This window comes from Dryobates pubescens, chromosome 9, assembly GCF_014839835.1.
Source record: "Dryobates pubescens isolate bDryPub1 chromosome 9, bDryPub1.pri, whole genome shotgun sequence".
Classification (NCBI taxonomy): Eukaryota; Metazoa; Chordata; class Aves; order Piciformes; family Picidae; genus Dryobates; species Dryobates pubescens.
In genome coordinates, this window is record NC_071620.1 from 28,687,185 (window position 1) to 28,711,992 (window position 24,808).

The 24,808-nt window shown below is 41.4% G+C and overlaps 1 protein-coding gene across 4 annotated transcripts; it reads right to left on the reverse strand.

The window, feature by feature from the left end:
- Positions 1-1,666: 1,666 nt before the first annotated feature.
- Positions 1,667-22,860, reverse strand: PRPF4B (pre-mRNA processing factor 4B). Of its 4 annotated transcripts, none has more exons than XR_008462384.1 (16): positions 22,743-22,836; positions 18,372-19,568; positions 15,275-15,448; positions 14,893-15,048; positions 14,115-14,196; positions 12,580-12,790; positions 10,983-11,056; positions 9,684-9,774; positions 9,215-9,362; positions 7,181-7,318; positions 5,947-6,100; positions 4,936-5,050; positions 4,276-4,427; positions 3,730-3,816; positions 2,767-3,044; positions 1,667-2,383 (listed from the first exon to the last, which is right to left on the reverse strand). XR_008462384.1 is itself a non-coding variant. In XM_054164357.1 (15 exons), exons 1-15 carry the CDS (start codon positions 22,778-22,780, stop codon positions 2,841-2,843), a joined length of 3,021 nt encoding a protein of 1,006 aa, XP_054020332.1. In that variant the 5' UTR covers positions 22,781-22,860; the 3' UTR covers positions 1,667-2,840. The 4 variants fall into 4 exon arrangements, 2 of the variants coding, with proteins under 2 accessions (XP_054020332.1, XP_054020333.1); XR_008462383.1 differs by having other exon boundaries at positions 1,667-1,712; positions 2,249-3,044; XM_054164357.1 differs by having other exon boundaries at positions 1,667-3,044; positions 22,743-22,860.
- Between the last annotated feature and the right edge of the window lie 1,948 nt (positions 22,861-24,808).

Consider the following 24,808-nt stretch of genomic DNA (forward strand, 5'->3'; position numbering starts at 1 on the left):
ATCTCTTGAGCCAGAAGTGAAACACACCACACATCTATGCAGCACATTCTAACAAAGCAAGTGGGTTTCAGGCATTATCAGTACGGCAGCAGCGTTAATCAATTCTAACTTGGAAATGCTGGAAACCAAAAGATTAAGACAGAACTACATGAAGAGTATTTTTCATATCTTTTATAGGACAGAAACCTTTGGTCATGTCTTCTGGTAGCCATCATCTTCCTGTGAGCTGCACCTAAAACACAAAGAACAAGTAAACGAGCAACTTTATGCTTCTCCAGGATAGCTTAAAACAGTTCTGTAGGCATTAAGTGGCATCTTTTCTATTGCTCTGGTTTGTATCACCAACTGATTTCATTTTGGATTACAGTCCTAAATTTAAGAGTAAAGTACAAAGCAACACAAAGGACAAGCTGTCACTGCAGCTGTGTAAAACTGCCTTGGGAAGTGCTGCCTGTGCTGTTACAGTGCAAGTTACTCCATATTTAACTAGCAAGCAACGGGTACTATATAAAAGGTGAAAGCCAGTTTTCCTTCCTGCATGAACAAGATGCCTTAACGCCTTGGGAATAAGGGAAGACTGGGTTTTGATTAAGAATTTTGCACTATCAACCGAGAAGAGACAGGCTGAAGGTTCCAAATAGGCATAGAAAGCCACCCATCTCCTGCTCCTTTTCGTAGCTAGCACATTACGCCTCCTGGGTGGGGTATTCCCCACCAGCAGCATGACTGCTTTGTGCCAGTTTTCCACTCCTGTGTGCACCAAGAGTGCAGGACTGCTGCCATTATGTACCTGGACGGACACAAAAACCCTTCTTAGTTCAAGAGAGGCATTACAGAGTACGTGAAACCGGTGGGGTTTTCACAGCTTGCTGGAATATACTAACAAAAACAAAGAGATGAACTTCTCAGCACTGTCAAAGAGCACAACTACAAAACGGGCCTGCAAAGTTTGATTCTCCTCTCCTCGCCCTGCACAACCAACTGAAACGTTTCACACTCTTTTAACTGGTTGCTAAATGTTTATCTACACATGCTGTCAGAAATAACCTTGTTAGGAAGGTGAAGTTGGTGTCTCAGCAAATCAGACCCATGGAGTAGGCGTTGAGTGGCCTGTGCCTCGCTTCCCTTTTTCTCTTTCAGCACCATCAAAAGGAAAAGTGAGAAAAACAGCACAAACATTAGTTAAAGCCTGAACTTCACCCCGTGTCCTACAGGAATAATTTCATTACAATGAAAGCAGACAGACAGTATCTGTAGGGGTTCTTTTGGTTTTGCTTTTGTTTAAGCAGTGATAATTATATAGCTAATTAACAAAGCCTATGGCTTTCCCACAGATCATAAAGTTTAACAGTCCCTTTAATTAACTGATTAATAGGAAAGACAGAGGGGGGTTCTTACAAATTACCTGATTTACCATCAATTGAAGAGAGGTTCTTTTAAAAATGGCTACAAATGCCTTGTTCACAAAAGACTTTATTATCTAATGATGCATACTGAAAACATACAGAAACCTGCATGGTCCACTTTACATGCAGCAGAACAATCTTCACTTTACAATAAGTAAGTGTCAACTGTTTTATGCAAGAGACAACACTTTAAAGTCACATTTCTTAAAAGAAAAAAAAGCTTCATTTACAAAAGAAATAAAAGGTAAAGAAGCAATTACCGCTTTTAAAAAGCAGCTGCTTTGTTCAAGAGTGGAAGGTTTATGCCTGTATTGAAAGACAACAGGATCACAAATAATGAAAACAATGAGCAAACAAAACACTTTCAGCATAAAGCAGTACACTTGCAAAATGACATACAAATAGTTAAAAATTTCTTTATCTCTTCTACCTATCCTTTAGAGATAAGGTCTTTTGAACCGAGATCCCAACTGTAGGTAATTAGGAAATGAAAACTCTCCAGTAATGATGGACTATGTCATCGTGAACTGTATTTAACAAAATGTATACAAAGTCTATAGCAAGTCGATAAAAAAAACAAAACAAAACAAAACAACCCCTAAAGTCCTAAGAAACAGTACACTGAAGGCGCTCTGTCCATCAGGTGCGCGCTCCCCGAGGGTTACAGGTGGTAACAGAACAGAGGTTGGAACTACGCCACGGCTGCAATGCCAGCAAGGAAAAGGAGATCACTGATCAGACATGCGGGGGGAATTCTGCCACAACGCTATTGCCTCTCATCTGCCAGTCGCTCCAGTAAAACAACAGCTTAAACACCGGTGATGTGGATGGGTTTAGCTTACCTTCAGTGTACTGAAAGTTGTACACAACCTGCTTTAAAAGAGGAGACCATCCCTGCGGGCAGGCTCAAGAAGGAACAGGCCCCCTTCGGCACTGACTACACCAAGGGCATGCTGCTGTGGCCTGCACACACACACCTAGGAAAACGTGAATATAAACAGCATTTATGCTGGCCATTTTGTAAAGACAAAAATGAAGCCAAGTCTGCTAAAAACAAATCAACCACCCAGTATTACTGCTTTTTTTTTTTGTGTTGTTGTTCTTTCTCTTTTTTTTTTTTTCATAACAGATGCCTTTTTTTTTTTTTTTTTTTTATAATATATACCAACTGCAACCATATACATTAGCACTGTACTTCTGTGCAGTCTTGGCCATTAAAACAGTTCTACAGTGAAAATTTTCACAGGAGACACGGAACAGAATTACTCTAACATTTCTAAAAGAAATATCAGCCTTGGTGTTAATTCAAAGGTATCCTTTCTTCCTCAACCTTGCAGGGGAAATAGTTATCTTTATATACATTTATAACTGCTGTGAAATTTCTCCAGTCTTTGTATCTTAATTACTCAAACCCTTTGAACTTCTTCAGCCGGTTCATATTTTCTCCTGGATGAAGGGGTGCTGCAGAGCCTGGTTGATGCTAATGCGTTTTGCCGGGTCTAACATTAGAATCTGGTCCAACAAGTCCTTGAGCTGGTGCACTTTTTTACGCTGGTCTTCAGGGAGCCGTTGGCACCCAATCAAGTCTGCTAACAGGTCCTTGGTTGGATTAATGGTGCTCATAACAGTTACTTTCTCCTACAAATAAATACAAAAGGGCAAGCTTGTAGAACAGAATCAATGCACAAACCCCTCAACCCTTCAGGGAGCTGCAGTAACAACTTTGCAGCAGGGTTCTCTCTCATCTCCGATCAGCATTACCCTTTGTCATCACACTGCCTCAGAAATCCTCATGTGGGCAAAGAAAAGAGTGGAAACAACGCAGCTGAGGTGGGCCAGGCTGCACCTGTCACCAACATGCATGAACCCCGCAACCCAGTTAACTCAGAACACCTAAGTCCCACATGTGAAGGCCCCATATCTGACCACAAATTCTATGGTTCGTGATAAATACTCTACGTTAAAATGACAGAGAAAGTAAGAGACCTCCTACAACATATGCACACCACACTGAGGTTGGACACTTTGCTCTAAAACAAAAGCAGCAATTTAAGGACAAATTAAGCAGAGATACCCTGTGTACCTATCAAAATTCAACTTTAATCTCTCTTAAACTCACTCCTAAATCGTAGGACAAAGCACTGTTGCCATTTATAACTATGTGACCTCTCCGTTCCGATGCAAAAGGACATTCTAATTGATGACAAAATTTGGTTTTTAATTAAGACTTCAATACATTTAGAGAGCAGAATAATGGGGAAGAGCACATTAGGAGGAAAGCATGGAACAAAGGACTAGGTCAGGGGACACACGAAGGACTTACCCTTTCTGTCACTTTATCTACTTCTATATACATAAAGTTGAGATTTTGATCAAAGTGCTGATCTTTGAACACACCCTTTCGAATCATCTGGAAAACGAAGGAGAGCCAAGAGTTTGAACCATGTCCTCTGTGCCTTACAAATCCCACAGTTAGCACCAGTGTCTACTAACTTACTGCAACAGGAATTATTTAATACTACTGAAAAATATATCAAAAGGACAGCAAGAAACATCTAAGTTGAATTAAACCCCACAGTTCATCTGAAAAAGGACACGGTATCTGCCATTGACTTATGTATTCATTTTCAGGTCAGTGCTTAGAAGGTTTCTGCTCTCACTTTACTCTTAGTCCATGAAAAACAATCTGTACACTTTCACTTCATAACATTTTAAATCAATATAAATGACACAGTCAGAGCAACACCTGATATTTACTTACTATTAACAGAAGAGGCATATGGTAAGAGACAGAATTCGGGGAGAAAAATCATGTTCCTTACACTGGTTTCAGGCAATTAGTTAAAAATCACTTATGGATTTTCCTTACCTTGTTTGGCATCTTTCCTTTGAGATCCATGGCTAGTTTCAACATGTGGTTATTGGTTTTGCCAGGAAAGAGGATTTTTCCTGTATAAAGTTCATACAATGTGCAGCCTACAGACCACATATCTATACCATAGTCATAGATCTTTCCTATAACTGAAAGAGAGTTATTCCAGTTAATTCCACACAGGCAGCCTTAAATGACACACCAGCACAAAACCAGACAGATGAAATCATTCTAATTTGTGAACTATACTGGTATGCTCCTCCTCTCAGGAATGAGTCACCAGAAAAGAAGGATGCCAACCTTTCAACTTTCCCGGCATCCCTGTTAAAAAAGCCAGTTTTTGCCTAACACCCAAACTAATCGGCATCAATGAAGTGAGTAAAGAACAAGAAGTCAGAACGATACCTCTAAATTAAACCATAACTACAACCAATCAGAATGACTTCGCCCTGTCCTCACTGAGCTGACCACCAACACACATGGAAGAGTCACCCAAGCATGCTTTCAAAGGCTCAATTTCTGACTGCCATCATATTTCCAGAGTGATGATTTGCTAAGACCAAACAGAGAGTAAATTCAAGTCAAATTCTCATTCGCTACTACCAGTATTATCCTGCTACTGCCCAGGACGAGTGAGGCCACTCCCAGTGTACTTACTGATTTCTGGAGCTCGGTAAAATCTACTGACTAGATACGGCGTGATGTCATTGTCTGCCACGTGAGAAGCTGACCCAAAGTCGCAAAGCTTGAGTATCGTTTTAGACTCATTCACCTGAAAGTTGAATACAAACACCCATCAGCACTGCTTGCAGAGGGAACTGCCAACAGCACTGTGAAAGAGACAACCTATCCAAGTCAGAGACTGCAAAACGTTCTGTCTTTCATCTGTGGGTGCCCATACACATTTCAACCCTTCCTCTCTGCATTCTCAAGAACCATGAAACTTGCTTAAATTCAAAGTGACGATTAAAGTCTGCAAACCCTATAAAAGAATGAAAAAGTCAGTTTCACCTACTTCCCCTTTACCAAACTGTCTTTGGTGGGCCCAGATTTCATTCCAAATACTGAAATTCTAGACTTTCAGCTCTAGCATCCCGAGTACCACTCACAAACCAGCACATCAGCCACAAAGCTCACGCTTACACAGGTTTTACTGCTGTGATGGCAAGGAGAGAACCATTTAACCAACAACAAAACTCTGAGTCTGTCACAGGGATGACCACCAAGAAAACCAAGGGAAATGTGCCTGATTCCTCTGCTGAACCTCTCATGCCCTGATCACCAGAATGTTTAATGGAAACATTGCTGCTCACATAGAATCTTCATCCAGGCTCAAAACAGCCTGCTTCCAGCTTGCAGAAAGCAGGAACATTTTTCAGCTCCCAATGGAGAAATTCCCAAGATTTCTCCTAAGTTAGGACATTGCCTTGCTTTGGGAAATCTGCCTTCTACAGATACAAGTGGGTGCATGTTTGTTTGAGAAGACTGTACTAAATAAAAGGTTTAATTTTGACACCGTATTAATTTTTTACAGCATGATAACATTTTGTATCAAAACATGAACCCTGGAAAATTTTGACTTCCCCTAAATAAACAAAATACTTCTTTCAAACACTTAACTTCACACTCCAGACCATACAAAATCAATTGCAATTACTTCTTACTTACCAGAATATTATCTGGTTTAATATCTGCATGTAGGATATTGCATCTCTTAAGAAGTTTTAAAGCCAGGAACAACTGCTGGCTGTAGGAACGCACAGCTTTAATATGGAGCCCAACATCTTTCCCATACTTCTTCAACACCTCTCGTAAATTCATACTGGTAGGAGAAAGAAATGGAGAGAGAGAGAAGGTGAAAGAGCTTAACAAAGGAAAACATAGTGGGCTCTGAAACTGTCAGACTAACCTGAACGAACTAGTCAGCTTTAGATTGACTAGCGTGAGGGAAAACAGCACAGAAATACTGGTGAGTCAGCTCTGTCCCAGGCTGGACTGACTTAGTTCAGCAGACATTTTTAATTGAAATTGAGAGGATTCATTTTCACATGAACAGTGTTTTCTTAACAAATATAAAGCCTTAGCCCTTGTTTGCCTCAGAAATAAATAAAAAAGGAAGCATGCAAAAGATAGGGGTTGAGAAGGAAATTTTTTGGTGACTCGGAAGAGGAACAGATCACAATTCCAGGACAAAAACATTATTAGACATAAATAACGCACAAATGTGTTGGAGTGTGGCACAAGAAAGTAATTGTGTGGCTTGTTAATGAAAATGTAACAGTAACTTCCTAAAATTTGCATTGCTACAGCAAACCTTCACCTCAAACATGGCAAAAATACAACATATACTGAAAACTTAGGATATGAACAGCTGATGTCTCTAAGCAGGAATAGGAACTAAAGCAATGACTGTATGCAGGACTACAATAATACAGTATCTAGAATTACCTGTCAAAGGAGTATCATTACTTAATATTGAATGTGCAAAGAAACCACTATAATAATTTTCCTCCCAAGCCTGTGGTTATATAAACATACAGCATTTGCTGAAGCTCTCTGGGAATGTGTTCTTAACCCAAACCCTTTAAATAGAGGATTTAAAAAACTAATAAACATGTGACACACACATATAGCTAAGAAGTGGTGAGATGAACCACCATTAATAATACATCATTTTGTTTCAGAATCACCCAGGCAGGTAGGTCATAGTGAAGCTTTGAGTCAATCAGAAACAGTTCCACTATCTGTGAATTTGTGCCTCCAGCTGTTTTCCTCCCCCGAGTCCCTTGCATTCTTTAATCGTGGCAGCAGAACAAGCTCTCAAGCCAACAGCCAAAACCAGGAAGGTAAAGATCCCTCAACTGCAGTTTTCAGAGAGAACCCCAAACATCTGTAATCTCACCTGAGTGGTTCAAACACAAGACAGAGATGTTGTTTGTGGTAGAAATGCCTGAACAACCGTAGACAGTGAAACTTGTCATCGGGATCTGCATCATTGAGCTTCTTCAAAAACTCCAGTTCTTTTAGGCCAGTTTTTTGCCTGAAAACAAAGAAATAGAATTATAAAACAAAACCAGTTAAATTCAAACACTCTTTCTAAATGTAGGCATTCACTTGTGCTGCTGTCATTATTCACAAATGAGACAGGTCTTGTCACTGCATCCCAGCTCGCTGCAGCAGCAGGGTGGACTAGTTGACCTTTAAAGGTCCCTTCCAGCCCAAAGAATTCTGATTGCCTAATGCAGCACAGCTTACAAAAATCACAACAGTGGTTTGCTGTCAGCATCTACACACTGGCAGAGTTAAATGCTTTGATTTTCACTGTGCCTTTGCAACCTATTTATCTGTTCCTCCTCCCTCACAGCTGCATGTAGCACTAAAATTAGATTTCCTCCTGTATCATGACACGTTAGTTTCAAGCAGCACTCACTGGAGAAGTTCAGCTAAAAAGCACTTAAGCACCTACATTATTAATAAAACATTTAAGCTAAACTGACTCTGGAGTGAAGTTCACACCCAAACTGATTACCTGCACACAGTACCAAACTGAAACAGCTTTAGTCTTTGCTAGATACCTATTCATACAGCTCAGAATAACCCAGTTATACACACAGCAAAGCAGATTTTACAACCTCCAAGGTAAAAATGCATGGAAAAGATTTTCATTTGCTGCCTGTAAGGAAGAGGGTATGTGAAATGGCTAGAGAAATACTGCAGCAGGTACTTAAAAATGAATTTTAGAGACAAGTCCTCACATAAAGCAGTTTAATAGGTCATACTGGTTAATGTTCACTCATTCTCAAAGGCTTCAAATTGGTTTTACTTCAGCAGGTATAGTCACAGCCATTTTTCTCTGTCATACAAAGATGCAAACATATAGAGAACATACAGAAATAATTAATACATGGAGGTCTTTTTGTAAGCAGCATGTGATCTGAGAGAATCATAGCATTGTTTTGGTTAGGATCTTTAAGTCCAGCCACTGTATAACCCTACCAAGGCTGGTGCTAAACCACATCCCTCAGAACTACATCTCTGTGTCTTTTAAACATCTCCAGGGATGGGGATTCAACCACCTCCCTGGAGAGCCTGTTCCAGTGTTTGAGAACCCTTTTGGGGAAGAATTTCCTTCCAATATCCAACCTAAATTTTCCCTGGGGAAACTTGAAGCCATTTCTTCTTGTCCTATAGCTTGTTCCTTGGGAAAAGAGACCAACCTGGCTCCAACCTCCTTTCAGGTAGTTGCAGAGAGCGAGGAGGTCTCCCCTCAGCCTTCTTTTCTCCAGATTAAACCACCCCAGTTTCCTCAGTCACTCCTCACAAGACCTGTTCTCCAGACCATTTGCCAGCTTTGTTACCCTTCATCCTCCAGCACCTCAATATCCTTCTTGTAATGAGAGATCCAAAACTGAAGCCAATACTCAAGATGTGGCCTCACCAGTGCTGAGTACATGGGGACAATTGCTTCCCTGGTCCTGCTGGTCACATTATTCCTCATACAGCCCAGGATGCTCTTGGCCATCTAACACACTGCTGGCTCATACTCATCCCACTGTCCATCAAGGAGAAGGATTCAATGCACTTCCTCCCAAATTGATCTGGTTTGTAAACCAAATAGTTTTACAGACTAGAATTCCCATTTCAACAACTGCAGACCTCATACATGAGCTGTAACCTGGTTTCTTGCTATCACTGGATTGGCAAATGAGAAAGTGCCTGATGAAAATGCAAGTACCCTTCTCCTGGGATAGCTGTAAGGATGTGTGGATACACAGTCCCCAAGCACTTCTCCATTATCTGGCTCATATTAGCAGAAGAGGCGGGAATCACAGCTGTGATCTGTCACTTCCCTTAAGACAAAGGGAGATTCAAATGCCATCCTGACCAACCCCCCCCAACATGTGCTCTGTGAATATTGAACAAAACTGTTACTTACATAAGCTCATTGTTTCTGATGATTTTAACTGCTACTTCTTGGTTGGCTCTGGCCATGTCCCTGGCCCGTACGACGTTACTGAAGACTCCCTGACCGGTGTACCCATAGACATTGTAACGCTTATCTAGAACTTCACCTATGTTAACACCTGGAGGATAAAAAGCAAGCAGTTTAAAGTTATGAGTGGCATACATAACAAACCCATTCTAATTCAGATAGGGTAAATGGTATCATTACTTAATTTCAGTGCAGGACATTTTGTACACTGAGCTCTGTAGAAATTATAGGGAAGAAACTCTGAGTCTGGCTCATTTCCATCACCGAGGTGAAGACCTCATTTCACCCTCACTCATTGAGGGCACTGCAGTACATGTACAATAGAATCATGTTTCTGTGCTTTTACACAAGGATCTCTTCCATCCAGCACCCTCATTCTATCTGTATCCTTGCAAATCAAGGAGTGACTTACGGTAATAGCCCTCTGCATCAGTCCAGTTATCCCTGAGATTGGGGTTTTCTTTGAAGTCCTTTCCAAACCCAGCAGCCCTTAGACGAGCACTCTGAAACAGAAAGTAACAGCTTTGCTTGCACACTCTAGGTTTTCCCTTAATGTTTACTTAGCAAAAGCCCTTTTTTACCCACTGAAAGACTGTTTCTGTCCACAGTACAAACAGGCTGATCTTGTAGGGAAACTATTCAACACAAAATGCTATTTACATACCACCAGTATCTAAAGTCTGATGCAAGAAAGAGCTCTATTGGTTGAGCTCATCCTATTATTAAACATAAACGGGCAAAGTTTCAATTAACACCCACAAGGAATTTATCCAAGTCATGTTAGAGCACATGTTTTGGATCATCAGAATAAGGCTTTTTCCTAACAGTATGTTTGTAGTAAAAATGTTTAGTGATTTGCAAGGGAAGAGTTCATTCAGTGCTATCCTTCAAGTATTTATCTTTTCCCAGGACCAAGGGGGTTTAATTTCATTTACATTATTACCAATGCCACTGTCATAACTAACAGATCATAACTATCACAGAATAATTTCATTTCCATTGGAAAAGATTTTCAAGATCATCAAGTCCAATCATTAAACTCAAATTAACCAGCAAACTTCTAAGTTAAGGAGAAAGCTGTTGTCTTATTTCTCAGTGTAGGTAACAGCAAGTAAAGTCTCAAAACCAGTCACTGGGCTGCCAATATTTGCAGGTCACTTCAGCACATTTAGAGAAAAGCTGCTGGAATAGTACAGAAAAATAGTGCCAAATAGTGGAAAAGAGAAGAAATGTATCTCTTCATCCAAAGAACCCCCAAACCCTACTGAAACATCACATTACTCAAACACCAGCACCATTAACAAAGTATCTTACACAGATACTTTTTAATTAGGCACAGGTGGATCTCTGAAAAAACCAGAACCACAGAGCAATGCAGAATGGTAACACTGACATAAAGTAAAACTTTGGGAAAGAAAAATTAGTTTTGTTACCATGTGCTGGTATAGGTCCTGTTCAACCATCAGGTGAATTCCCCAGCTGCTTACTTGGGCAAAACTCCTAATGATTCCAGCAGGTTTTCTTTCACTGAAATACTAATTAAGAACTATTCTGTCTGCCTTCACTGATCAAACAATTCAGAATATATCATCCACTCAGCCAGACATGCTCTTACAAATCAAAACTCCCACAAACCTCAATTGACAGCCACTCTTTAACAGGCAAAAAAACCCCAAACAAATGATACAGTTTGTCTCCCAGAATTACCTACATCAAAGTACGCAGCAAACATATCATCTGATTCTGTGAACATATCAGGAGCTAGCAGTTTCTTCTGAGCTGAACCTTAAAATGAAATTTAGATTACTCAACATGGGAAAGAGGACAAACTAATAACTGTTACCAGTCTAGCTGGTGACTTGGCATCTTTATAATCTAATCTAAAATGGCTATGCTGGCAAACAGTGCTACTAATGTTTCTAGAAAGTATCACTTTAAGTTCTAGAGAAAAAAACACTCCGTTTTTGAGAGCACTCAAAAATTTCTAACTCCCTGGAAAATGAAGTACAGTGGCTTTCAAGTAACTCACACAGCAGAAAGAAACAAGCACATACTTACATAATCCCTGCAGATAATACACATATATGTATAAAAATAAATACCAAATGACTGTGTGCATATTTTAAAAATACAGACATGTTCTCAATATACAAGCTCAGGCTTTTCTGCTCATCACAAGGTATCTTACTAAAAATTAAAGGTGCAAAGCCCAAAAGTTGTTTCTTTGGAAAGTGTTTTCTTCAACCCTGTCAAAAAGCACCTCGTATAGCTTTTAGTCAAAGACAACACTAACTATGACATTAAAAACGTTTTTAATGAGGGCAATATCATCCCTTTCTCACCTTTTAATCATCTTTAAAGTCCCAAAGACATTTTACTTGGTTGACAAAAGCAAAGAAATATAAATTAAGTACATGTTAGTGAAAGCAATAAACATCAAACTATTTCACAACACACATTATGGCAGCAGCCCTTCATGATCACAGCAAATCACTGATACTCCTTTTAGGGTATTAACCAATGAAGGAAAAGAAAAGGCTAATCTCAGGTGTTTCAGGTATCATGATGTATCTAACTGACCACTTTCATCCAGAGCAACTGGACTGAAATCTTCTCACAGCACCAAAACCTCATGTTTTGTACTTTCAGAAGAAGAAGAGAAAGGAGATTCTCCGTATTTGAGGGTATACTGGGACAGGCTCTGTGCTCCTTTGGCTGCGGCAGCACAAGGCAGGTATTACACCCAGATGTATTTCATTTCAATATTGCTGTACAACAGATTATGTGCAGGGTGGAAGAAAAGGAAATACTAATTTCTTCAGCAAGAAGACAAAAATGCTGCCAAAATGAACTTACTAGCAGTGATCCTCAAAAGCCTTATTCACTCTAAATGACTACAGACCCACTTTTATTCTTCTTACATGGTGGCTTTGACCAAAACAAGGGACCAAAGGGGCATAGTTTCCAACCTACCCCAAAATAGACTACATTAAGCTTCAAAGAAATCCACATGCTGTAAGTGAAAAGAAAAATTTAATACTTAAAAAGGGTGATTATAACTATATAGAGAGATTGTTATTTGCTCTCCAAATGTACAGCATGAACTGTGAATTATTTGAAACACAGAAAATGTTTAATTTGTATCATCCTCCTTTAAGGATTAAGCTTTAATGTTTTAAGTACCGTAACATTCACGGAAACATTCTCAAATGCTGTCCAAAAAGCCAATCTACTTTGTATGTAAGGAAACACAGCAAAACCTATGAGCTTTCAGATTGCTTTTATACAATGAGATTTCAGATACCTACCGCTGTTTTGTTCAACTGTCATGAGGTTGTGCTTGGCTTTGACTGAGGCCTCAAACGTGTCCACGTTTTCCCGTTCATACTCCTTAACATCAGCAGCTACCCTTTCAAGGATGTCGTCTGGTGAATTGGAGCGGCTACGTGTGCTGCTCTGAGGGCTGCTTGGTTCAGATGGCACAGAGATGTTACTGTCTTCTGTCTGGCCTTTGTATTTCTAAAAATAAATTCAGTTATTAATCTCATCATCACAGCTCATCACAATTTAACCATTTTTATACCCGCCCTCTTCAACAGTTTGTGCTAAATCTTTGCTTTCACAATCACCTACATCCCTAAAGGCAACAGATTACCTGAAGAACAGCATCTTATAGAACTCTTTGCCACAATCCTGATCATAAAATAAGACTAAAAAATACATGTGTGTTATGGAATCATCGAATGGTCTGGATTGGAGGGGACCTCCAAAGGTTACCCAGTCCAACCTAGTCCTGTAGGCTTTTCTATTTCTGTAAAAAGCAATTTTTATTGAAGATTAACCCTTCTGTTGTGTGTGACAAAATGTCAGTAGTGATAGATTTATTACCAGTACTAGATTTATTACTCAGTACAAGTACTGAGTTGAAGTCTTTAAGGAAAAATTACTGATTTTCTATCTCATATTGTAGAATCCTTCCCATTTTTGTTAGCATTAGGTTGCAGAAAAGCATCTTTTAGATTCAGTTTTCTACATGAAATCTGCTTATTAATTCTTGTTGAAAAGTTTCAGATGCATTAAGAAAATTCATGGTACCACTTCCATAAACGACAATTTTTTACTTAAGAAGTATTGAATTATATTGATGTCACTTCCTCTGGCAAAAGCTAAACGTCAGAATGAGTAAATGCTGATACTGCTCAGTTATCGAGGTCAAACTATCCAATAGTATAAATAAAGGTTTTCCCCTTTGGGGAACGAAGCTCTGAAATTTGCTTCCTGCCTGGACCCACAATAGGTGTAACTAGCCTTTAAAAAGAATATACTTCATGTGGTTTTACTGTCAGAGTTCTGAATGATTTTACAATGGGTTTGAATGAAAGTCAAATGCTGAACAGTACTTGTAGTGCTGCTTAAGACAAGGGGTGTATAGTCAATGTTTTTATAACTAAATATTAAGTAAACAGAAGACAGCATTTTGCATACTAACTCTGTGCCAAATCACAGCTTGCACTATAGAATTAGAATACAATAGACCAGACCAAACCAGGTTGGAAGAGACCTTCAAGATCATCAAGTCCAACCTAACACCACCTAATCAACTAAACCATGCAACCAAGCACCCTATCAAGTCTCCTCCTAAACACCCACAATGATGGTGAGTCCACCACCTCCCCAGGCAGCCCCCTTTGGCCACAGCTCCCTTTCAGGGTTGTCAGGGTTGTCTCCACTGTTACCTTTTTACCAGATGAAGTTCATGGGAGCTCACACATGTAACTGAATACATTTAATGAGTTCATGAGAGCCCAAGTCAGTGACTTACAAAGTTTATACAGCCACGTACCTGAACAATTGCTTGCCGCTGTAATCTTCTTTGTCTTATCTCTGCTTCTTCATCCTCTTCTTCCAAATCAAAGTCTTCAAGACTATAAAATGTAATTGTTTATTTACAACATCATAAAAATAAGATTTACTGCTGAATTTTACCAAATTAAGCTCTCTGGCATAGAAAGCACACACAATGTATTACAGAACTGACTCAGAAAGAAAAAGTGCATGAAATCCCAGTGTGTATATTTACATCTTAGTGAGAAAATTAGTTGAGACTATTTCATTTCTAACTGCAAAAATCAACAGTAACCTGTTTTAAAAAGAAAAACAAAGCAAACCTTGTGCATTTTCATTCCAGCACTGTTCTTAACAGTTTGATTAAGAATGCAATTTGTGCAATTGGATTTAGAAGGTATTTAGCAAATATAAAAACAATTTGCAGACAGCAATTAATCCTCTCAGGTATTACAGCCTTTCCTTAAGCAATAAGCTGAAGGAAACAGATCAAGTATTTTGTCACGAGACACTGATTGAATTGAATTTAGAAACCTAACAACATCTCAGCCCCTCAGGTCTGCCCACTAGCCAACAGGTCTGGATGTTCCTTGCACACTCCAAATTTTTCCACATCATCCCAACAGTAATTTGACAAAATCACAAGTACTAAAACATGGTTAAGGTTTTAGATGACAACTCAAAAACTACACCATGAGGTAAGTGTTAGCTCATTCTCAGCATCACCAGATTTTCTACTTTTAGATAATAAGCACAAGTTACAAATTAATTCTTACTTTTCATCTGATGAAGACTCCTGTTCAGCTTTCATACCCTCAGAAAGACTACCTTTAAATTTGTCTTCTTTAACTTTGCTCCTGCTCCTACGTCTGTGGCCACCACGTGACCTGGACCTCCTTCGAAGGCGAGACCTACTCCTTCGGCCTCTATCCCTGGGAAAGACATGAGCGGGTTAGTTTGGTTTGTTGAAGAAAAGGAGGAAAATCTAGTCATAAAACACAAAGGTACATACTGACCCCAAGTAATAAAATGAATTCATGGAGGACACAATGAAGTCCACTATGCTAGCACATACAGTCATGCACAAAAAATGCTTCATCTCTTCATACATTTTAGTAATATCTTTTAAATATATTAAAAAATATAACATTTCTTTACCTCCTCCGAGGGGACCTACTCCGCCTGCGTGGAGATCGGCTACGTCGAAGGGGAGAACGAGACCTTCTTCTAATGGGGGACCGAGACCTTCTCCTGGATGGGGACCACCTGCTGGGTGGGCTAACATCTTTTGATCTTTCCCGTCTAGACAAAATATCGTCTCTGGTCCGCGTTCTTAAAAGAACAGAATGGCAGTAACGTCAGGAGCAAGCTGAAAACACAAATCACAATTCCCTCAACAAGCTCACTTTAACATCTTACTCCAGTTAGGGACCATCGGATGGGCTTCTGAGGGAAGGAAGGAGGGAAAGAGAGAAGGGAGGAATGGGTAAGCACACTGCAGAACTTGCTGCCCTTCCTCTGTGCTCACACATAGGTCTAATTCAGGACAACTCCAGAAAAAAGCTGAAAGAAGTTTCATAACAAAGCCTGTGGTTAGGTCTTGCAGTGATAGTGGCTTGTTTTCATGTTTATCAGAAAGAGAATTTAAACAGGAAATAAAAGCCCAAACCTAATTTCTGAGAATTTTCTCAGCAATTTTACAACACTGTATTGAAATTTAGGACTCCACAGCAATGACTTTTAATGTCTGTTTCAAACTGGCCACTAGAACTGAACAGTTTGAACACATCACAAATTCTAATACAAAAGCTGAAAACCGTAATTCTTAGTTAACATATAAACTAGACCTTCTCAAACCACAATTCAAGTTTGACAGTATATATACTATACAAAATCTATTTGCTCCTGTCCCTTGACAGGACACCTACAATGAAAAGTTTCATTGTACTCCACAACAGCAAGACAGCAAGAGGCCTACAGGAGAGCTGGAGCAGGACTGTTTACAAATTCATATAATGACAGCACAAGGTAATGGCTTCAAACTGAAAGAAGATCAATTTAGATTAGACATTAGGAGGAAATTCTTCCCCATGATTGTGGTGAGGTACTGGAATAGGTTGCCCAGAGAAGCTGTGGAGGCTCCAAGCATGGAAGTATGCAAGGCCAGGTTGGATAGGAACTTAAGCAACCTGGTCTAGTAGGAAGTGTCCCTGCCTGTGTCAGGGGGGTTGGAACTAGATGATCTTGAAGGTCCCTTCCAACCCATTCTATTAATTCTAAGACTTCAATCAAAAATCTGAAAGAAGTTAAAAATATTCAACAATTATTCTAGCAAGGCTGTCACAGAAATTCTTGGAAAATATTACCACATAATTGTTCAAAGGAAACCTTTTTTTTTCCCCCTCTTTTTTTTTTTTTTCCAAATCAAACTGGGACAAGTTATTTCAGGTTCATCTCATCAATGAACAAAATCTCTTGGGTCTGAAAGATTAATTCTACCCATTCTGTAACATTCTTTGTTTGTTTTGAGGCAGCTTTATCAACTTTGTGTAACGACCAGGCATCCAGACCTAGTGCAATATAGGGCACAGTGGGACAGAAGACAAATTCCCACACTTGCAGAACTACTGGCAGCTTCTCCATGAAATGACTGCATATTCAAATGCTCAAGCAGGGTGATGTCTTTCACCCATTTAATTTATACTATGTTCTTGTGAAAATTCTTACAACGCAAGTCACAGGATGAACTGAACTTGAGGTTTCCTGGCTAATAAGGGGACTGTAATATCAACCCCAAAAACATCTGTTAAAAGAAAAAAAATAATCAATCAGCTCAAGGATGAGATAAAAAGAAAAAGCTGATTAAGAATTCATAGTAACATATAATGAGTAAATGAAGTTAAAGACCTGAGAAGTATCTTAAATGGTTACAACAATGGAAACAAACTTTAAAAATATAAAATCACTGTCAATTTTTTGTTAAAACTCGTTAAAGCTCCTGAAATTTCCTTGCAGCCTGAGTGACTAAAGTAGTTAGAACTCCAGCACAGCTGGGGTTAGTTCAGAATGTTCCACAAAGATTATTTCTGCTGATGTGCAGACACTTCCAACACAAAATGCTTCTTGGTGGTGGCCTCAGTAACATGGTGCTCACACTGGTGTTACAGAAGCATGATAACAAAATTATACATGCATGCATCACCTGAAATAGCATCTAGACAACTAATTCATGCTGGCTGCAATGCAAGCTGCCATGAGAAATGGAAACTAAGAAATGTGAAAAGCTAAAGAAAAACAAGTTAAACACTACATCAAAGAAATTCAGTAGCACTGCTGATGCATTCCTGGTTCCCCAGAAAGCAGTCACACAGACTTGCTTAATCTGCTTTTAAATTAATCGTGATCCAAAAGTACCGCTGAATCCTTCTGCCTGCTGAACTTCTTAGATTTAATGAATTAACTCTCTATGTATACATGTATTCTCTGCTTGCAAACTTCCCATCCAGGCCTTATCAGCTCGCAGGCTGGTAAGAAGGAGATGCCAGTCATTATTGTCTTATGGTTCGTATTTCAAGTTAACAGCTTTCATAGGCTAAATTGTCCTTTTCAAAATGCCAAGACTAAAATTACACAATAAAGACTTAAGTCCTTCTCCTGTAAGTGTGTACAAAATATGGTAATGCTACACAACAGAGCAAAAATAAAGCAACACTACCAGACCTCTAGCAAATGAAAGATACAGAATACTTGTATGCAAAAATGACCGTTATAAGACAATCTTCCATATCAGTATGTCCTTACACTTACTCCCTCATTAAAGGTTTGGTTTTGAGGGAGAAAAATGGGTTTATTGCCCACTTTTAGCTACAACTGGTATATGAAAGTGGAGAGGACTCTATAGAAACTCCTGAAAGCCACAGAACTGTTAGCTAAGAAACAAAACAGAAACGAAAGTCTGAACCCTGCCAAGTGACAGGGCTAGCTACAAAACCAACAAGCTTAGCTACAAAACTTGTTCTCAGTGATGCTGTGAGCAGCACATCACTCAGTACAAACACCAAAACTGAATTTGCCTGACACCTGGGGAGAGGATTTTTAAAACAATCCAATACACACAAAGTCATGATACAATGCACAATCCCACCATCTTTTTTACTAGCTATTTTCAGACTAAAACAAAGAGAAAAACACCAAACTAGAAGACAGCTCAACCTGTAACGCATTCTTGTGATGGTTCATCACATCTTTAAGTTACCTGGGAGAAGAAAGACGTCTCCTTTCTGACTCTCTTCTTTTCCTTTCTGCAGATCTACTCCTCACTCGTCTGACTGGAGAGCGGGTCCGAGAGGGTGATTTACTCTGTTTAGATCTCCGATCGTTGAAAAGAGGGGATCTGCTTCTTCTTGACTTTTCACGTTGTTTGGGAGATAAACTTCTGCCTTTTGGGCTACGGCCAGGTCGTCTCGGGGACCTGTTTTCTTTCCCTGATGAAGCATCTTTAGAAGGAGATTTAATTGGCTTTTTTTCTTTGTCAGTCTCTGATCTCCTAGGTTTTCTATCTTTGGACCGTGATCTTCTGTCTTTGGATTTGCTTCTTAGTTCTGCTGGAGATTTAGATTTTCTGCCACGATCTCTGCTTTTGTTTTCATTTACAACAGGAGACTTTCTGCGATCTCTTGATTTACTTTTATCATCAGCCTTATTTCTATCCTCTGGGGGAGATTTAGACTTCCTGTTCTTCTCCTGAGATCGCCTTTTAAGCATTGGAGACCTGGATTTCCTTGTCTGATCCTCAGACTTGCTTCTCTTATGAGGGCTTTTGGATTTCCTCCTCTCTTTTGACTTGCTTCTAGTGGTCTTCTCTTTGATTCCATCAACTCCTACCTTACCTTTCTTTTTGTCAGATCTGTGCCTAGTCCTTTCTTTAGATTCACTCTTGCTTGCCTTCTTGGAACTAGTTTTATTGTCCACGGGTTCCAATTTCCCCTTAGTGTTTGACTTAGCTGTAGGTCTGGTGCCATTTCGTGCCTTTTCATTAATCTCCCCCTCCTCTTCAGATCCTGACTCATAACCTTGTAATATTAATCCCATCCCAGACTGGACTTTTCCTTCCATTAATTCGTTTTCAAGTTCAGCTTTCAGTAACGCTCTTTGTTTCTCCAAGTCTTCCAGAGGAGCTAAAAAATCAATTTTAGTTCTTTTAGCTGGTCCATCTTCTTTGTCAGAGGTATCAGCTACCTCTTTCCGTTTATGTTTCTTATGTTTGTGTCTGTGTTTATGTTTTTTGTCCTTATCTTCTTCTGAAGAATGTTTGTGTTTCTTGTGTTTACTTCGGTGTTTGTGTTTCTTTTTTTTGTGCCGGCTGTGCTTGTTCTGAGGTTGGTCTGCCTCCGACACCTCCCCATTTTCTTCATTTACGCTTTTCTCTGATGCATCAGCGTCCTCGGCCCTGCTGCAAGGAAAAACCAAAGATCAGTACTGTTAACTCACTGCAGCCCTTCATCTTGGGCTGAGTCTTTCTGAGAGAAACTAACTGGCATTGTAATTACCCACTTTTGGGAGAAATAGACATACATCTAACATAACTAACAGCAGATACACTATTCTGTCTGTTCGTGTCCCTCACGAGCAGACAGCACAGACTGCAAAAAGAAGTATTAAAGAAGGAAGGTACAGAAAATCACTAACAAAACCTTTGGCTTTTAGGATCAATCCTGACAATATCTGTTGAAAGCATGCAACAGTGACATGTATTTATGCATCTTGTCAGTCCATCATCTCTCTTATTTGCAGTTCCACTCTCATGCCTAACCCAAACTGTGCCTCTTAAAGGTATTTGCAAGTGGCAGAAGATCTAAACTTATTTCAAAGGATGATGCTAACCACCAAATGAAAGTGTGCTGCAAAGTCTCATGCAGAGTCAACTCATTCTCTCAACTGCAGGTTCTTTCTGTACATGCCTGTTAGAAAAATCAAGAGCTGCTCTTATCATGGGTTTTTGTTATTTATGTAGCGTGGCAAGCACTGCTGATGAACAGGATAAATTAAAGGAGTCTCATTTCTGACAGGGCATAGCAATGTATCAGCTTCCCAAGAACCAAGCGTAATTTTTAGACCTACAGCTAACACTTTAGTAATTTAAATACAGCTCTTTCCATATCCTAAGCCTCATTCACTGAAAAGAAATTCCCTAAATGCAATAGTCAGGAGTTGCAGGGGACATACACAGAAATGTATACATCTCCAGGACTCTACTAGTTTTGTACCACAGTTGTTGCTGAAGATCAGTGATCCATGAGGATAAATATATTGGAGATAGTCCAAGCCTGGACGGCACTTTCATTATAAACTTCATTAGTGTCTGCCTAACTAATGATAGATTCTTCAAACAACTCACAGTCACTGACTCTCCTCTGCTTAACACAAATTCTAGTACTAGTAAATAATGCAGACTTTTCTGCAATATACACTAAAGCCACTTCCTAAACCCATTAGCAGTTCGGTGTTTTGAAATGAGAAACTTCCTAAGGGAACAAATTGAGTTTAAAATAGCCAATATTCAGAATTTAGTCAGAGTTAAGATTCCAATGTCAGAATGTTCTGTGCCTTTTCTTTTACACCTTTACCACTAGTTCTGCTTATTCAAAGCATATAAAAAGGTATTTTCCTTAACAGCTTCCTCCTGACACTCCATACTATTAAAATAACAGACCATCAGGAAGAGGAAAAACTGCTTTAAATGAGTTGGAGTTCCATTACACTTGGCACAGAAGACATAGAAAGGAAAAAAGTACTAAATGTAAAACTTTCTCAACTTGGATTTGCAATCCAGACCAAGCATGTCAGCGACACAAACTGGCTAAAGAGCAGAGAAACGTCACAAGGACAGTTTAAAGGGCCCTTCCAAACTTGTTTTGTTGGGAAAACGACACTGAAACCCAAAAAGGAAGTAACTTTTTATTTGTGTATATTTTAATGTTATCTACTAACCTCACCACATGTCACATAAAAGCCAGCCAGTAGCGGAGGTGTCAGATGAGACACACCATCACAGCAGCACCTCAGGCCACACTACATTGAGCCATCAGCTTTTCTTTGTACCTCAACTATAAAGTAACAGTTGACCTCAGTAACACTCAAGAAATATCTAAGAATTTCTTCACATACAGGAATCTGTTTATTTCAAGTAATTCCACCAAAATATGGCCACACTTGTACTTCGTGTTATTTCAGAGGTGTAATGACATGGATGAGAAACCTTTTAAAGTTTCAGAAGGTGATGAGGCAGACATATCTGCAAGACTGGACTCTAATGGCTTTAATTAGAGAACAATTGTGACATTACCCTGTTATAGTCCCTTTTCTTCTTATGAATTCCAGAAATACAACAGCGAGTTCTACTCCTGAATTTGGGTTTCTTGCCATCAGGTTTTTACCTTATAACCCTTACTTATATTTCTCTATACAATACTAAAATCTCCTTTCCCTGCTGACATTTTACAGTGTTCACGTGTACACTGCTTGCCTTCACCTGTTTTCTAGTCCCACGATTCACTAACAAAGAAAACCCTCAAATCTTTACTTTTTCTTTAAGTAGGGAAAAAATCCACAGGAAACAGTTTATATGTCCAATATTTATATAGTGAAGAGGAGCAATAAAGTAGGCACTAGTTTGTCAGCTGTGGGCAAAACTTTCAGAGAAGGAGCTCTTGAGCGTTGCCAATTCCCAGATCTCACGAGGCTAAACGGGGTGCTAGGAAAATGCACCCTCGGAACCCTGATCCGGCGGGGAGGCGGCAGCTTCCCAATGATCCTCGCTTCCCAACGGGAGCCGGGAGTTGCCAGTCATTTCGAGAGGTTGGAAGGAGGGACTGGCGGCAACAAATCGCGTTTTGCTTCCAGCAGCACAGGCACTTTTCTATAACGCGAGACCGCCCGGGACTCGGGGGAAGTGGGCTCGCCGCAGGGCGGGCAGCGGTTCGTTCGGAGAGACCTCGCTCGCACCGGGAGCCGCGGCCCGCAGGATGAGGGTGGGATATCCCGGGATGCACAGGCCCAGCTTCAACTCCGGGATGCCCGAGCTCTGCGCGCCAGCCTGGCCCAGGAGAGCAGCGGCCTCCCAACCACGAGGAAAAAGATAGTAGTCCCCGGGGCAAACCCGCTTCCCCGAGGAGTAGTAGGCGACGGAAACGGGAGCGGTGTGTGTGTGGGGAGGCAGCACCAGGGCCCCGCCGAGGCGGGAAGGCGCACGCGGAACCGAAGACACGCGCCCGCCAGTCCGGGCTCCGGCTCCACTTCCCCTCCCCCCGCAGCCCGGCCCGCGGCCTTCTCCGCACCCCCCACCCGCTGCTTCCTGCTTCCCTTTGCCGGTCCCCAACCAGCGGGATGCAGCTTCTTGTGCTAACCCCGCCGGATCACCCTACGGCAGGACAAGCGGCTCCTACATCAATCCTTCTCGCCCAGAGCGGAGCGGCCGCCTTCCCCCATCTCTTTCCTCCTCCTACCCTCCCACCACTTCTACCTAGGCCGATTCTCGCCCTCTGCCCACTCCCTCCACCCTTTCCCGCGCTTCTCCCCCCGCCTCCCTGCGACACCACAGCCAGAAGCCTCCCAGCCGGTCTCTTACTCGGGCGCTCGCTGCTCGGGCTCCGCCGCGGCGGCCATTTTGAACTTCCAAACTCCTTCGCTGCCGCTGGGGCGGGGGGGGCGAGACGGACGCGGGGCCGCGGCGCACGCGCGCAGCGGGCCGCGGGGGGGGGACGGGACACGGGTTGCAAAGGGGGCAACCCAGTGCCGGAAGTGAGTCTCGTTTCCGGGGTCGAGTGCCCCAGAAGTCCTACCTCTTCTCTCGCCGGGGTCAGGCGGCGGGAAGGGGCTCGCAATTTGGCAGCGGCACCCACTTAGCCGGGTGGCCGAGCTCAGGTGTCTCCTCACGGAATGTCACCGGCACGAAGGTGCCGCTCCAGCCCGGACCTGTCAACGGGAGAGGCCACAGCCCGGGAAAGGGCTGCCAAGTGTTTCAGGGCAGGCTCTCCAGAAGAAGCGTCTTATAAGGCGTTGATCCGCTTAATTTCTTTTTCCAGTCTTCTCCTGGCTGTACTAGGGAAGGGTCGGGGGCCGTTAGCGGCGAGGTGTTGCGCAATGTTTAGGTTTATGGCCAGAAAGCTTGCGTGTGTTCGCAGTACAAATTTCCCACCAGCCTTCTGATTTAAGCTTAAGAAAGTCTGTATCCTCACAGCACACAAACCTTAGCACAAAAATACCATAACGCTCTAAGATGTAGTTCATTTTCAATGAGCTACGATTTCAAGAAGTGATTTAAGGCATCGTTTACAGCATTTTTCTCATGGCAAAACCCTCGTACTTCCTGTCATGGATTTGCTGGGACAGAATCCTGGGCTAGCCATGGGCTGTTGGCAGTTTGAAGTCAGCTACGGCAGCTGACCTGGATTGGCTATAGGAGTATTCCAGATCAGAAAGTCATGCTCACTATAAAGGGGGAGCTTTGCTGAGGAGATGGGAACCTCCTGCTTGGGCACTTCCTAACCCTGCTTCTCTTCCTTCTGCTCCAAGGATTCTTTCTGCTATATTTTCCACCAGGCTGAATATACTTTTACATACTTTATATTGGCATCAGTTCTGTTGTTTCATTAAATCTATTTTCATTTCACCCCATAGGTTTCCTCTCCTTTTCCCACTTCCCCTTTTCTGCTGGTGAGGGGTCATCAGGTGACAGAGAAACTGATGTAGTTCAGCCTTAGATTTGGTTTAAACACAGACAATTTGGGTTGTTTTAAAATCTGTGGACATCCCTAGGACCAGCAAGCTATGGAAAAATCATGAATTTAAATACAAATACTAATTTGTTCTGCCAACCTGCATCACCCCGAGGAAATTGCATCAGCCCAGTTGGTTAATGGGACAGAGTCTAGTTGGAGGCCTGTATCTAGTGGAGTCCCTCAGGGGTCAGTACTGGGTCAATACTGGGACCAGTACTATTCAATATATTCATCAGTGACTTGGATGAGGGAACAGAGTGCACTGTCAGCAAGTTTGCTGATGACACAAAACTGGGTGGAGTGGCTGACACTGGAAGGTTGTGCTGCCATTCAGTGAGACTTGGGTTGGAGAGATGGGCAGGGAGAAATTTAATGAAGTTCAACATGGGCAAGTCTTGCATCTGGGAAAGAACAACCCCAGGTATCAGTACAGGTTGGGGATTGACCTGTTGGAGAGCAGTGAAGGGGAAAAGGAGCTGGGGGTTCTAGTGGATGGAAGGGTGACCATGAGCTGGCAATGTGCTCTTGTGGCCAGGAAGGCCAATGCCATTCTGGGGTGTATTAGAAGGGGTGTGGTTAGTTGATCAAGAGAGGTTCTCCTTCCCCTCTACTCTGCCTTGGTGAGGCTGCATCTAGAATATTGTGTCCAGTTCTGGACCCCTCACTTCAAGAAAGACCTGAGAAAACGGCTTGAAAGTCTAGCACAGAGCCACAAAAATGATTAAGTGGAACATCTTCCTTATGAGGAGAGGCTGAGGGAGCTGGGGCTCTTTAGCTTAGAGAGGAGGAGACTAGGTGTTACGGGGTGCTCCAAACTCCCCTTCCCCCACCTCCATCAGCGGAGGTTTGATGGGGGAAGACAAAGGCGCGAAATTGCCTTCCTCTCCCACTGGGGGACAGGTGAAAAGGCTCC

What these genes read in the sequence shown, in the direction of transcription:
- PRPF4B (XM_054164357.1), bottom strand. Translation starts at nt 22,780, where the DNA reads ATGGCCGCCGCGGCGGAGCCCGAGCAGCGAGCGCCCGA. An exon ending in TGTTTGCTGCGTACTTTGAT is followed by an intron (nt 9,775 to 10,982) that starts GTAGGTAATTCT and finishes TTTCTGTTTCAG; the next exon opens with AGTGCTCGTCTAAGGGCTGC. An exon ending in TGATGCAGAGGGCTATTACC is followed by an intron (nt 9,363 to 9,683) that starts GTAAGTCACTCC and finishes TTTATCCTCCAG; the next exon opens with GTGTTAACATAGGTGAAGTT.